Below are 15,009 nucleotides of genomic sequence, written 5' to 3'. Positions count from 1 at the left end.
AAGTGTTGAAACAACGGGCTCATACTTGTGGTTTGTGTAGAATCATTCTTGACGCCCTACAGGTTCCTCCGTGTGCACCGGAGCCGAAGGACTTGATCCAAGACTACGAGGACGCTCTTGAACAGGATACCGTCAACATTTTTCTTAGATGGACAATCCATTTAGAGCACTCTGGGAATCGGACGTATTTGGTACTGGGCGGTGACCACCCGCAAAGGGAAAACTTTCTTCATGGCGATGTCTTACTTTGGCATATGGTATGCTCTTCGTTCGAAATACTAGATTTCACTAACATTATTCGAGCCTTATCCTCGAGTTATAAATCTGCTTAATAGCCGTTACAATTCCGACTATTTTCCGGGAAAGATGAGAAGTCGAACCATCGATCAGATCAATCAGTGGACAGGGAGCTGTTCTAAACATTCCGTCTGCGAGAACGCCCGAAAACTCAACTTAGCGCGGAGAAGATTGCCGACCAGACTAATAGACATTGGGATTTCTAATTCTGACATGTCGATCAAGCTTGGACATGAACTGCCACTGGACACGGAATATCTCACACTCAGTCACCGATGGGGTGGGGTACCCCCCGTCAGATTATTGAAGGATTTGCTTGTTGATTTCATGCAATCAATCCCTTTTCACTCACTTCCTCAAACTTTCCGAGATGCTGTGGACTTAACTCGTGAATTAGGATTTCGCTACCTGTGGATTGATGCGATATGTATCATCCAGGATTGTCAAGAGGATTGGAGGCTTGAAAGCTCCTTGATGGGTGATGTTTACGCTTTTGGACGTATAAACATAGCCGCTACGGCGTCTAACGATGGTCATGGTGGGCTATTTTATCAAGAGACTCGGGTCTCAGATACTCCTTGTCTCATTCGCTTGCAAGAGCGAGACGAGAATCAAATCTTCATTCTTGCTGGGAAGCACGATAACTGGCGGCGCATGATTGAAACCCCGGAAGATGCTCCTCTAGCGAATCGTGGGTGGGTTCTGCAAGAGCGTGCACTTTCGCCACAAGTTGTGCACTTCGGTCGCGATCAAGTATATTGGGAATGCGGCACGAAAGCTGACTCTGAATTCAGTCTCCTGGCCGGAACTATACCCGGGATACCATTGAAAATGCTGCAAAGTAATGGGGGACATTCAGATTACGAAGAAAGCAAAAACCGCAACTGGATATACAATAACTGGATAACCACTGTTGAAAAATACTCAGAGTGTCAGCTCACTGAAAGTGGTGATAAACTCCCAGCTATTTCAGGCATCGCTCAACGATACCGTGAACTGCTAGGGGAAACGCCAGAATCTTATCTTGCTGGGTTATGGAAAGGTTCCCTACCACTGACGCTTCTTTGGGGCTTGGACAGCCACGAGAAATTTAGCGCTTGTCACGCCGAACGGGCTCCGTCATGGTCTTGGGCCTGCCATGATGGATTGATTAGACCGCTGTGTATAGTGGAGGAACAAAAGTCTCAAACTCGAGTCCTTGATTCAGAGACATTTCACAATGGCGACCCATTCGGACAGGTCACCGGAGGGTATCTCATATTACAGGGGCCGTTGTTTCTTCTCAAAATATCAGAGACAGAAGTAAGTTCTTCTTTCTCTGACTTTGTACCAGGGCCCATTAGTGGCACCTCCACACCATCGACCATCCGTGACAAAGATATATCGTGGGATGGATTGCTTCCTAGAGGGGAGATATCAAGAAGCAACTGCTGTTTTCTACTTATAACGCTAGAAGATTACTCGGCCACCGGTCAACGAACTAAGATTTCAGGCCTGGTTCTTTGCGCCACAAAGTTGTCTCGCGGGCAATATCAACGTGTTGGTGTGGTACTGAACAAACCAATGCTAAAGAAGAACATTAAACACTTGCTGCAACTAGGGAAACGAACGGACATGTTGGATCCAGAAATGTACCTTGAAGCCGACACTAAATTTGGCTTTAAGATTGAGATAGTTTAGCAGAAGTGATCCAATGATGGAATAGGGGAGAGGCCGGTTAAGCGAACTAGATGGTTTCGATTTACTATCTCTTGGACCAATTTTGGGCATCGTGTGAGCTCTTTGTTTTATGATATTCTTGGGGCTTACAAATTGAATTACTATATTGTGCTTGTTGAATCATTCTTTATTCTGTTGTTATTATATACTTCAAGAACTTGATCTACTTCGGTGTTAAGCTCAAATACCACCTGTCATAGGCCAATTCTGTTCGGCCGTAGCTTCGCTGAAGATATGGGACAACTCCGTCCCGACCGCAGAATGAGCCGAGGAAGGTCACTCCAACTCTCATGCGACGCAACCGAAAAGGCATCTTTAATAATCACACCGCACGGCGATAGAGCCATATCATACGACCGATGCATACGCCGAGTCTTTGATATTGTCGGAGGCATGATTACTCTCCGAGTGCAGATACATGGCTAGATGGTTGGTCTATTATCATCTTAGTTAAGTGACAGGGGTGAGCTCCTAGAAGTATATGTCATAGCTCTCTCGCAATTCTCATTATCTATTTCACATCTCAACTTCTCCATCTGTCCTACACAACAACCACACACAAACTCACAATGACTTCCACAGCTATAGTCGGTTCTACCGGCCTCGTCGTAAGTCCCCCCTTCCCTATACCAAACCTTCGATGCTAACACAATCAGGGCTCCTCAATCCTCTCAACCCTCCTAACCCACCCCTCCATAACAACCATCTCCTCGCTCTCCCGCCGCGCTCCCTCTACCACAGACCCCAAACTCACCCCTCTAATCGACGCCGACTCATCGCAATGGCCTAGCAAACTCTCCTCCCTCACTCCACCCCCTTCAATCTTCTTCTCCGCCCTCGGTACCACTCGCGCAGCAGCCGGCTCCTTAGCCGGCCAACGCGCCATCGACTACGACCTCAACCTCTCACTCGCGCAAGCCGCAAAGGCTGCTGGCGTGAAAACATACGTCCTCATCTCAACTAGCGGCGCATCCCCCACCTCGCCCCTCGCATACCCGAAGATGAAGGGTGAATTAGAGGAGGCTGTCAAGGCGCTCAATTTCGAGAAGACGATTATCCTACGTCCGGGCCTGATTGTTGGGGCAAGAGAGGAGAGTCGACCCGCGGAATGGGTGGTGAGGAAGATTGCGGGCGCGATGGGGACGGTTGCGAACGGGTTGAAGGACTTTTGGGCGCAGGATGCGGGGGTGATTGCTAAGGCGGCTGTTAGTGCGGGATTGAAGGCGGAGAAGGGGGAGGGGGAGAAGGTTTGGACGGTGGGACAGGCGGAGATTGTTAGGTTGGGGAGGACGGAGTGGAAGGTTTAGGCGTACGTGTAGTTGAGAAAGGGGATTGTGGAATGGGTTTGGAATAGGGCGTTTCTTTGGTTGCGTGATTGATACCTGGTTGTTTTGGAAGAAAGACTTGCTGGGGGGTTGTCGTTATTTATAGCGTTTGTATAGTCGTACACAATATAATCTCGAATTTCCTTAATTCATACCACTCAGTCATTACCAATTTTCTTCCATCGGTTGAAACCTACTCACCTTCCCACTCCATTTTGTACCTACATTAGACATTTAGCTATCTATGAGGGATTCTACCATAATATAAGGTTAGGTATCTCTTGAATCACTAGTATATAGTTTTTGTTGAGGTCTAAGGAAAAATTATCTATGCTTTTGAAGTACTGTTGATTTTCTTCACATAAATAGGCGACAGGCAGTGTGGTGCGTTAAGTAGGCTAATCTATGCTTTGGTGGAATAATGAGTGGTTCTGCACAGAACTCTATAAACTGAGAAACCCATCAAAGTAATAAAAAATTCTCTATCTTCAAATAAGTACACCCAAAAGACTAGAAAATAACCCAAAGATACAAAACAGTCCTATTAGACAAGTAGAAATTGCTACAGACCATACCATGCCCGAATTTACATAAGAAGACCTATCAGAAGCTGGTATAGGGCGTTACACTCATCTCAATAATTTAATCTCGGAGTTGACAAGACATAAACATTCTAGAGAACCAGATGAATCATGAGTTGAATGCAAAGGCACACCAGCGCCTTTGGAAGGTGGATATAAACATCGTCTCATCGTCTCTCTCGCCGAGCTTAAGGTCATACCATCCTGTTCTCATACATGACCTGTGTAGCCAAATGTGAGACAGCACTGATGACACAAGCAATACCAGCAGTAAGAGGTAACAAAACGGATCAACACGGTTACCTTTATTTTCCGCTTTCTTACGATGTAGGTGACTGTTGTGGAGGAAGTTCTGGAATGTAATCGTTGAACTTCTCGGTAGGAAGTGAATGATGGACAGGAGATAGACTAGAATGGTTTGACTTATTGTAGGCAATTGTCGGTTCGGTTTATAGTAAAGGACCTTTTTATAGGTGGTGAGTTTGAAGATATATCTACCCTAGCGACTACAGGACTGCTTACACACGACGTGTAGAATAAAGAGTGCAAAAGTCTTAGAAACTTTCGTGGTGAGAAAATTGTGTACCTTTAACATACATGGCACATGGGAAAAGGGGGGGGAGGACATGGAAGCTTAACGGTTAAGGCGTGTGAGCGCAAGTACTTACAGAGCAAAAGAAGGGGAGCTTAAATTCGGAAAAGAGACAACGCAAAAGGGAGTGTGCTTCGGTTTGAATAAGTGTAGAAATAAGTAGAGTAAGAAGGCTTGATGGAATAAAAGTATGGTTAAAATTAGCACTAAAATTGACGGAATACACATGTTATCCAGACAGAAACAATTATTACACCCTACCCGACTCGAGACTTGATCCAGTGAGAGAGATTCATAACCTCAAGCACTCCCTCCCTCGACCCCATCCCCAAAACCCAACCTCCCCACCCCCTCCAAAATCCCTTTAATCTCCTCCGCATGCCCCGAAAAATTGTCCACCAAATTATCCCACATACTAACCTCATGTTCATGTCTCTTCTCACTCGTCCACGCATACTCACTCACACTAAACATGCGATTACTCTCAAACATAAACGCGATCGCACCCTCACTAATCCGCATCTCCGGTGGCGGGTTCGCAGACGCCATCTTGAACTGTTCGTACGCGACGCCATGGGGCACGTTGCCGCATTCGAAGGATACGGAACCAGGGACGAACCCATCAGAGCGGCCGCCGTAGGAGCCGTAGATGAGACCCATGAGTTCCGAGGCGACGTTGCGGTGGTAGTAGGGGGGCCGGTACGTATGTGAGGCGACGTCCCAGCGGGGAGAGAAGATGAGAAAGTCGGCGAGGGGGGAGCCGGGGGTGTACGATGGGGCGGTGAGGACGCAGAAGATGGAGGGGTCGATGTGGTCGACGGAGATGGATCCTACGTTGACGAATTTTGTGAGGTCGTATTTGTAGGGGACCTGTTTCTTGTTAGGAATTGTAGTTTTTGGGCGTTGAGAGTAACCTACGTAGTTCCCATGCCATGCTACAACATCAAATGGAGAGTGCTGTTGTGTGCTTTTGAAGAATTTCCCGGCGAGTTTATAAACTATCTCCCACGGTTCCTTCTTCACCTCGTATTTTGCTTTGGGGGAAAGGAAGTCCCGGGAATTGGCTAATCCGTTGGATCCAAGAGGACCCAATTCTGGCAATGTGAAATTGCTTCCCCAAACTTCTAGTATGTAACCCCGAGATGGACCATCTGGCAACTCAACTCGGAATCGCTGACCTCTTTGAATTACACATATTTCCCCAGGCTGTACATAAAGAGGTCCAAATTCTGTTTGAATATCTAGAGCACCTTGCTGGGGCACAATAAGAAATTCGCCATCTGAGTTTACAAACGCTTTTTGGGACATATTGGTGTTGGCTGTATAGACATGTGTCGCGATTCCCTCACGAAGGGTTGGTTCTCCGGATCCTGCAACTGTTTTGAGTCCGGAAATAAAATCAAAATTGCCACTCGCTGGAATATCAAATGGATGCCAGGCGAGCTGAGTTGGAGAAATGTGAACTTTCGGATTCATTGGCAGAAAGTTTGCTTCCATATCTGGGTTGTCTGGCAAGTCGGTCTAGAGTTCGATCAGTACGCGTACCATCAGAAACGAATGGAATACTTACGAATCCCTCATGTGCTACGGCTGGACGCACTCGGTATAGCCATGATCTCTTATTTGAAGCTCGGGGAGCTACAAAAGCGGACGCTGTCATCTGTTCGGCATAAAGACCAAAACGAACACATCTTGGGCTGTTCTGTCCTTGTGGTATGGTCCCTGGAATGGCTTCTGACTCGAAACTGGACATTGTAAGCTAGTATAGCTATGGCAGAAGCAACCGTAACTTACTGGTTTCCAAATCCAGCTTGATACTGGAATTGGCAATTAGTTGTGTTCTTTATGGAGAGAAATCTGTTTATCTACCTTGTACGGGTCATTCTTCCTCAACGCAAAAGATGGGACTGCTCCATCTTGCTGAGTTTCGGCCCAGTGAAATACCTTTTGGTAATCTTCCGGATTGACCTTTTGAGATGACATGTTGCCTTGATGTTTCACTTAAATCCAATTCCCGGGTAGTGTAGTATATGAAAACGAAAGAATGATGAATGAAAAAGGACAATAAGAAAAGCAGCTAGGCCCCACCAACCTCGAGCTCCTATGCTGCAGGTTGTAATGTGGAGGCCTCAACCCCGCGATTAACGTGAGAACCCACACGAAGCTGTGGAGGTGTTGCGAATACCAGTGAAAAGAAAGGATCATGCAGTAAGATACCAGGGCTTTCTTCTGGGTGCAGATCCAAACCAACAAGACTCGAACCGATTCGTTGAAGTGATATTGGCCGTTAATGACCCTCCACCCCTCGTCTGGGCCTCTAAACGAGCGAGTCTTGGGAACGAAATTCCAATCATCGTCGGCCTCCTGCTTACGGTGAGCTTGATAATACTAGATGGGTGCGACGATGATGATTTTGCGGGGTGCGAGGTGCTGTTTGACGCGCCTCAAGCATGACAAAGTGCTCACAAAGCACGGCAATTGAAAGTCCAGTGATCGAATTTGTTTGACATTCTCCTGAATTTGAGAAGGCCAAACCAGATAAGTAAACCAAAAGAAAGTAAGTGTATAAAAAAAGTATGTATGAGTATAGAATAGGTTGTTGTTAAGGTGTTGATAGCTATGGTAGCTAGAATGAGGAGGGTGGGGTCTAGAAATGCTGTCTGAAGGCGGTGACGATGGATTGATTGGCAGAATTGTGACTCCAAATATATTTCCACGACGGGACTCACACATACCAATGACTTACGATGGGACCCAAGACACCCTCGACGAATGCTGTCACATTATCGAAAGGTCAGAAACGAAGAGCTCCCCCGCCGACGTCCTCATGTACTCCAAATGCGGATCGAGGCCGTGGTCCTAAACGCGTCAAGCTGTACGATGCGCGAACTATCCTCAGCCAGAATAAAGATGCGGCGCTCAAGAACGGGGAGCTGGACTTGAACGCATTCTTGAAGGCACGTGAATTCGAGATCAAGGCATTGGAAGATGGCATGCAAAGATCCAAGGGCAATCTCATGGAGAGAGCTTTCCAGTCAGTTCCGAGAGACTTGAGGAGACGCACTGCGAGTCACAATGTCAAAAGAGTACCAAAGCGACTGCAGAAAAGAGCGAAACGGGAAATGGAAGGCGACAATACACCTACAGTTGATTCGAGTAAAAGAAAACCGAGGACGACCCGAGGTAGATTACGAGCGGAAACTGCGAAGAGATTAGGCATTCTGGCGGCAAAGAAGCTTGCGCAAAAGTCCAAAACTGGAGATGCTGAAAAAAAGTTAGACATAAGAGCCGCGCGGCCGAAGATTCGCAAGGACAAACTCAATGGTCCACCAAAACCAGTTTCAAAATTCAGGAAAAGACAGATCCATAAGACATGGTTACCTACTCATATGTGGCATGCGAAACGAGCACGAATGACGGAGCCAAAGAATCCGTTTTGGAGATTTGCTCTTCCTGTCACATCTACAGAAAAGTCTTACCGCCCAACGCATCGTGCCTCTGGTGCGAGGGGAGCAGTTGCCTGGGATATGAGCTACATGAGTACAATTGGACTCGAAGGTCCCGTCGAAAGCCTTGAAAAGGTGCTAAAAGCTATGGGAGTAACCGAAGCGAACTTGTGGGAACGAAGGGGTGCGCTTTGGCGGGGTGGGAAGAGAAGTTGGACAGGATGGTTGCCAAGGAAGTCAGGAGACGATTGCGTTCAGATTGGCCCTTCAACGATCATCTGGTGTAATTCAGAATCAATTTCTTCAATTCAAACAGACGCTTCCAAAAAGCACCCATCACAAAGAATCTTTGTGAGAATACATCCGTCTATGTTCCTGGAGACTTGGGATGAGCTCCTTCGGATATCAAAACTTCAGCGCCCAAAGGTTCACATTGAAGATCTTCGTTTCGAAATTGGAAGCATAAGTATCACTGGGCCAGGTTCAACAGAATCTCTACTTGGGATTCTATATCCTTTTGAGAAGTCTGCCAGCTCGGCAGCTGAGTCTGGTGATCAGCACGCAGATACATTTAAATTACTAGCTGGAGTGACAAATCCTGCGGCTTTACCTGCGAATGCGATTCTGTCCTTTCTAGTAATGGATCCACGCCTTCGTTATCCGTCTAGAAGGATCACCTTACCCAAACCTGAGGATGAAGAAGCCAATTTCAAGCAGCTTGAAATCTTATCGGCTTGGCCAGTTGATAATTCGAATCCATCACCTGGGCTATTTGATCGAAATACACGCTTCAAAGCTACACGACTACCAGCTCAAAAGGCCATAAATCGTCGCAAAGGAAATGCACCGCCTGGTGCTCATCCTACTCCTCTCCCAACAGATCCGCAAATTCCTATCATGCTAATTGCCTCTCGCAATTCGTCCTCTACCTCAGCACAAGGCACTTGGACTCTTCTTGCACCTTGGAAATGTATACTGCCTTTCTGGTACGGCCTCGTCCATCATCCCCTGACTTCAGGTGGTAATCCACGGTTTGGAGGGCTTGATGAACTTCGCCAGACCCATTTCGAGCACGGAACTCCGTGGTTTCCAGCGGATTTTCCAGGAACTGATGCTGGTTTCGCTTGGGAGCTTGAAAAGAGGAAAGAACGAAAAGCGAAATGGGATAGGAGACCTAAAGGGAAGAGGATCGAATGGGACTCTTTAGATCTTGGCGCTGGTCGAAAAGGAGAAATAGGGCGAGGTTGGGCTTGTGATTTCGAGAGATTGATTGGAATTCATCCATTACCCGAGGAAGATCATTCTGTGAATACTACGGACATTACTCCCCAAGTAACAACTCAAGATACCGCGGACAAAATGAAGACAAAAGAACCTGAATCTGCCATTCCAACAGAACCGAAGAGAATCACCTCCCCAATCCACCACATCTCCAAAAAAGCCTTCACCACTCTCCTCTCAACACCTAACCCCCCAGCACCTCCACCAACACAAGTCGCAACCATCCGTCTCACCCTCACATCCCGCGGCGTCGCCTCTCCATGCGCACGCATCTACCGTCTCCCCCAACCTCCCTCCCAAGAAGACTCAACCCTCTCCACCAACGCCTCCACGCCCCCATCCACAACGCGCGAAGCCTGGCTCGATCTCCTTCCCTCCAACTCCAAAACCAAACCCACCATCAAAAACCCAACACGCATCGCCCACACCACCTCCCTCACCGAACGCACCCGTCTCCTCGCACAATCCCTCCTCGAACCCCCTACAAAAGAAGAGGAGCCCCCGAATGTGCCGGATGAAGAAGATCTCATCGGGTTCGTTACCACCGGAGAATTTAGTCTGGCGGAGGGGAGGGGCGTGGCTGTGGGGACTGTTGTGGTGGGAAGGGTGCTTGGGAGGGAAGGGGGGGAGAAAAGGAAGGGAGGGGAGAGGTTGTGCATTGTTCGGAATGCGGGGGAGAAGGGGGGACGGTTGGCTAGGTGGGAAGAGGTGTGAAATGGGTTTAGGGATTATGTAGTGGTTATGTGGTTGAGTTGTAATTCAATTCTCGTTTTTCAGATGAGAAGACAGATTTTGAATCCGGCGTGCCTTTTCAGATACCGATTCAATACTCCAACTTCCATTCGGAACCAAACATCCCCCTCCCCTCCAGATTCTCAGGATCGTGAAAGCGTAACTTACAAACCATCACCCTTAAACAACTAGACACGCCATTCCAGCTCTCCAATATCCCGCCTGTAAACCCACCACATCCAAAGCATTGATCTCACGTCTCTTTCCCACTTCCAACTTGAGGCGCTAGTGTATTCAATGAATAGTCAAGTAACCCATACGAGTTATAAATCGAGTAGACTAGCAACCCACCGCGAGCCTGCGAGGACAGTATTACAACTTACAAGCTACCTCAGTAAACTCTACTAATAGTGTATAAGTAAATTCAAGGACCGAGGAGGTGAATATACTTAAGCGACAGTAACAGGGACTGGAAAGTCTTCTAGTTGTCTGATTAGCTATTTCTGTTTGATTGCGTCTACGCAGAGAGAGTAGAGAGAGTAGAGAGAGTAGGGAGACTAGAGTATAGGTAGAGGGCACTAATCTACTATACTTACTTACTCTATGTTCCGCTTCTACCTTGAAGTTCACACTCATGGAAACTTTAAGATATACAATCATTATCACAGAACTAAATCACAACCCTCATTTTCACAACACACTAATCACTGGAGACAGTCTCAAACCCAACCCATCACCTCGCAAAACACAAGAATAATATTTATATCATGGATTTCATTCCTTATTACTATATACGTCTTCCCCCAATCTCGTCCACCAGTAATACACTTCCCCTATCTCCCAGTCCAACCCTCATCCACAACCCACCACCTCTTCAAAACGAAGCAAAAATATTCAAAGCAAAAACAGGTATCAAGGTATCATATGCACATCCCCTTCTAATCCCCCCACCCCCATTCCTCCCAACTTCCCACCCTTCCCACCCACCCAAACAAAAATCCAAGATATTATAACCACCCAACAAAAAGATTCCAAACCCCGTCAACCAACAACCCCATCCCTGATCGTGAACATAGAACGTGTCACCCAACGTATTTCATCCTTGCAACCTCGTTGATATCCTCATATAGAGCCCATTCGTAGAAAATAAGATAAAGCGAAAAGTTAGAAGCTTGCTCGAGTCTATATGCGAAGAAGAAAATCGTGTAGTAGAAAAGAGCCTTGTAATCGATACGCGTCATTAAATCGCCTTCGTCCTGTCGTCGAACCCTCCAAAAAGCGCAGAACACCCCCGCCCGCATAGTAGGACTCCCGCTCGGAAAAGAATCCTCGAAAGACATAACAGCCGCCCCGCCCCGCCTAACAGAATAATGGTATCAAGAAAGCATGTTGCAATGACCCGAGAGAAAACAAACCAGGCCCCGATAGAGTGTAGAAACATGAGATTCGTGATGATTCTCCATCTCTCTTGTATATGCAAGGTTTGGTGAGAGATGAGGAGAGAAAACATGTGTCCAGGAAGAGACCGTCGGTGAAAAAGATGCCGCCATCGTCAATCCATCGAAATCAGAATTAATATATTCGTGATTCCAAGCACAATTTCATTTGCTTGAAAGGAAGAGCGTCATCGAGTACCGAAAGAACGCCGCGCAAGACCAATCTAGGAAAGCAATTGCCGCGAAATCACAAACTCATGGTAAGCCATTCCCACTCCTGAGGACCGGAACCAGCACCACCAACGCCATTCTGGCCGGGCATTCCCAATCCCGTGGGAGGTCCGCCCATACCAGTCATTCCCATGCTTCCTGGTACCATCGGTCGAGTAGTCATTCCGAATCCATTTGCTAAACCCATGTTTGTCAGGCTACCTCCAGAATTCATCATCCCCATTCCTAGAGATTTGGCCGCTTCGTTCGATCCTGTTGAGTTCTCGGGGGAATCGATGTCCATGCTTTCGATGGCGCTTACGCTCTTGCTGTGTCGTCTCTGTCTCTTAGGAGCAACGCTTACATTTGTTCGAGGGCCAGTGGAAGACGCGCCTGGGCCAGGAGTTGCTTTCGGTGGTGCTGCGGCTATCGGAACAACAGTTTTTGCTCCACTGGCGCCAGTGCCAGAAGCTGAGCCCGCTGAACCATGGTAAGAAGTTGGCGTACTGCCTGCGGTACTACCACCGTTTCCAGTTGACCCTGTCACGGATTGTGGGCTCTGACTTTCGTTGACACTTCTGGCTCGGACACTGGTTGGGGTAGTTGCTTGGGTAGCAGGTGCAGTGTTGATGGCGACGACTGAGTTCTTTCTTGTGCTCGGCATACTACTCATAGGCGCAGTGCCTAGTTTTTTGGAGGCTCTCGTGGATGTACCGCCGGATCCGGTAACTGGCATAGAAGCCCCAGATCCACGATTTCGCTTCTTGATAACATCTGTTTTCAAGGAAAGCGGACGAACAACGCCATGGAGCTTCAAGAAAAGACCACAAGCATTGCATAGCGGGTGTCCTTCGGGGTTTCGTCTCCACAGAGGAGTTGTCTGAGTAAAGCAGTTTGTGCATGTCGTTGGAACGCCATTTTCGCCCGCGGCAGCCCCGGCAAGGTTCGTCGTCGAACCGTGTTTAGAACCACCCGGAGAAGACGGTCGACTCGGAGCAACCGAGGAAAAGCCCGACATGTTGTTTGCGTCTGGTGGCGAATTCGGGTTCGAGTGTGCCATGTGATCAAAGGGGTTATTCGCTCGCTGACCCATTAATGCCGCATTTGGTGTTGAAGCGGTTCGTGGAATCTTTTGCCTTCTGTCACTCCCATTTCTTCGATTGTCAGCAATGGATTGTGCAGAGGCATGGTTTCGTCCTAGAGAACCACCAGAACCATCCCACTCCAATGGCGAGCCACCCATATCTGCGGTTCCGCCAATCGTGACCTGCTTTCTTGGTGGACCACCTGGATATCGAGCAGCTTGAGTGTTGAATTGTCCCGGTAAAGTAGCATCCCATTGCAAGGTTCCACCTGGTCCCATGGAATCCATCTGTGGGTCATCCATTGGCGACTGTGCGAACTCGTGCTGCATCATTAAGGTCCTATCAGCAAACGCAGCTCCTTCATCGTCTTCGTTGTCGGAATCGGCTCCAAAACTAAACATATTCTCATGGCCACCCATATGAACGCCCGGAGAGCGTACCGGGTGATCTGTTTGGAAGACTTGAGAAGGATTAATATGCTGTGTCATGCTGAATTGACCTGGAGCAGTGTACGAGTTGTTCTGAGGTGCTGGACTAGATACAGCCGTGAACATTGAACCACCGGAAGCATTGTACATGTAGTGTGGCTGCATAGAATTAGACAGACTGGAAGGACCATGGCTAAATGCATGCTGTCGCTGAGGTCGAATGTCCATTCCATGGTTTTGGAAGTATATCTGCTCGCCCTCCGGTATTGGCTGAGGGGTAGAAACAGCGGATGGATAAGCACTTCCCGGAGGCGAATAATAATCATTCGAGTTCAGGGACGAAGAGGGCATCGAGGAGTTATTATACATGGCGGAAAAGGGTCCATGCTGGACAAGTGGTGAGTGGGAGGGGGAAAAGTTGAAGCTTTGCTGAAATGGTCCCGCGGATGTGATAATGGGATCGTGCTCCATGTTAAAGGTATCGAGGTGGTAAGGGATGTGGGGGTTATTATGCTGTGCCATATCAGGGTGATGCGGCTGATCCAGCGAGTAATCGTTCAAATCTGAATCATCACTTGGTATCATTATCGTGTTGGTGGGAGGTACTTGAGGAGAGAAGTCGGCAGGCCGTTTCCGAGCCTGGGTATTGTCAGCAGGGGGCCTCAGATATCGCAGGTGGCGCAACCACAAATCGCAAAAATACGAAATTTATAAGAATGGTGTTACTCACGCGTCTTTCATCGATGCTCGTCTTACGAACATGTCTTTGTACATAATTAAATTCTTCGTTGTGGCGAGGATTGTGGTGGGGAACCGGGACGGATTGAGGTACTGCGAATTGAGACGTTTCTTTGCGCATCTTAATCGGTATCGCCGATGCAACAGCGTGATTGGTTTTCTCTGCTTCTTTCTTACTTACCTCAGGAGAAGGAGACATCCCGAATCCGAGGGGTGTAGAAACATTGTCAGAAAATATATAATCGTCCAAGTTCATCGCCTCGGAGCTCTCTGCACTTTGGGCAATTCGCTGGTCTGAAGACTTTCGCAACTGGGCAATGCCGCTTGGTGTACTCGTGGGTGCTTTCTTAGCTAGACTGTTGTACGAATTAGAAGAATATCCTTGGTAGTAAGCCATGATCTGAAGCATACCGCGCAGCTTCCTCTTGCTGTTTGCGTTTTCGCAGACTCATTGCCATCATGCGCCAGGTAAGATTCTCCATACGCTCCTGGTTAGGCAATTGCTTCTTCGTCTTGCTGTATAGCCTCCATATCTGCGTCGCCAATGGGTCTTTCCTCTGCATTTCGTCGGGACTGTCCAGCTCCTCCCCCGCAGCATCGTCCTTCCATGATGGAAAGAAGCTCTCGCGCAGCAAGTCTTTGCGCGCATTGCTTTCCGACGAGAAGTCCAAGTTGTCTAGCGCGCTGGCGCCCATGGAGTTCGCGTTTGAAGAATCGAGCTGGGGAAAAGTCGAGTCCGACGTCGGGAGGTTGTCATGCGAATGCTCTTGTTGCTGCTCCGGTCTGCGTGGGAAACGGTAGTCGTGCTCTGTTATTGAAGTGGAGGTAGAAGCTGTGGGATTGTGAGCGGGCTCGTCGTCCGCATTCATTGTGGTGTCGAAGGGAGCGTGGATACTGCGTAATATCCCCCCACGCTCCTCATATTGTGGTGTCGCGCCAGACATTGTGGGAGTTACACACCTCCTCCGGCGGACAGGACCTTGGTCGTTTTACAATGGTGATGAGGATGTCGGATGTGATGTCGAGATGGTTATACCGACCGCGTGCTGTGCAGATTTGTTTTTCTCTCCCCCTCACTGCCCCAGATCTCGGTGGTGTCGGTGGTGTCCGGCGTGGAGTGCTTTTTTGGAGTTCGATGC

At 48.1% G+C, this 15,009-nt stretch overlaps 5 protein-coding genes across 5 annotated transcripts; 3 read left to right on the top strand and 2 right to left on the bottom strand.

Annotated features, from left to right (window-relative positions):
* Nucleotides 1-510: 510 nt before the first annotated feature.
* Nucleotides 511-1,977, top strand: GLAREA_01459 (het containing protein; the record flags this gene model as incomplete). The annotated part of the gene is made up of 1 exon (XM_008088675.1): nucleotides 511-1,977. One exon carries the CDS (start codon nucleotides 511-513, stop codon nucleotides 1,975-1,977), a length of 1,467 nt encoding a protein of 488 aa, XP_008086866.1.
* Nucleotides 1,978-2,585: 608 nt separating this feature from the next.
* On the top strand, nucleotides 2,586-3,323 carry GLAREA_01458 (NAD(P)-binding Rossmann-fold containing protein; the record flags this gene model as incomplete). Its single annotated transcript, XM_008088674.1, has 2 exons — nucleotides 2,586-2,624; nucleotides 2,673-3,323. 2 exons carry the CDS (start codon nucleotides 2,586-2,588, stop codon nucleotides 3,321-3,323), a joined length of 690 nt encoding a protein of 229 aa, XP_008086865.1.
* Nucleotides 3,324-4,814: 1,491 nt separating this feature from the next.
* Nucleotides 4,815-6,497, bottom strand: GLAREA_01457 (RmlC-like cupin; the record flags this gene model as incomplete). Its single annotated transcript, XM_008088673.1, has 5 exons — nucleotides 4,815-5,384; nucleotides 5,433-6,035; nucleotides 6,085-6,259; nucleotides 6,309-6,331; nucleotides 6,384-6,497. The coding sequence occupies 5 exons, from the start codon at nucleotides 6,495-6,497 to the stop codon at nucleotides 4,815-4,817; spliced, it is 1,485 nt and encodes a 494-aa protein (XP_008086864.1).
* A 764-nt stretch (nucleotides 6,498-7,261) lies between these two features.
* On the top strand, nucleotides 7,262-9,955 carry GLAREA_01456 (uncharacterized protein; the record flags this gene model as incomplete). Its single annotated transcript, XM_008088672.1, has 1 exon — nucleotides 7,262-9,955. One exon carries the CDS (start codon nucleotides 7,262-7,264, stop codon nucleotides 9,953-9,955), a length of 2,694 nt encoding a protein of 897 aa, XP_008086863.1.
* A 1,701-nt stretch (nucleotides 9,956-11,656) lies between these two features.
* GLAREA_01455 (Glucocorticoid receptor-like (DNA-binding)) lies at nucleotides 11,657-14,814 on the bottom strand (the record flags this gene model as incomplete). Its single annotated transcript, XM_008088671.1, has 3 exons — nucleotides 11,657-13,771; nucleotides 13,863-14,226; nucleotides 14,282-14,814. 3 exons carry the CDS (start codon nucleotides 14,812-14,814, stop codon nucleotides 11,657-11,659), a joined length of 3,012 nt encoding a protein of 1,003 aa, XP_008086862.1.
* Nucleotides 14,815-15,009: the final 195 nt, after the last annotated feature.

The sequence above is a fragment of the Glarea lozoyensis genome, assembly GCF_000409485.1.
Source record: "Glarea lozoyensis ATCC 20868 chromosome Unknown GLAREA7, whole genome shotgun sequence".
NCBI classification, from domain to species: domain Eukaryota; kingdom Fungi; phylum Ascomycota; class Leotiomycetes; order Helotiales; family Helotiaceae; genus Glarea; species Glarea lozoyensis.
Note: the sequence above shows the minus strand (reverse complement) of the source record. Positions and strands in the feature narration are given on the sequence as shown.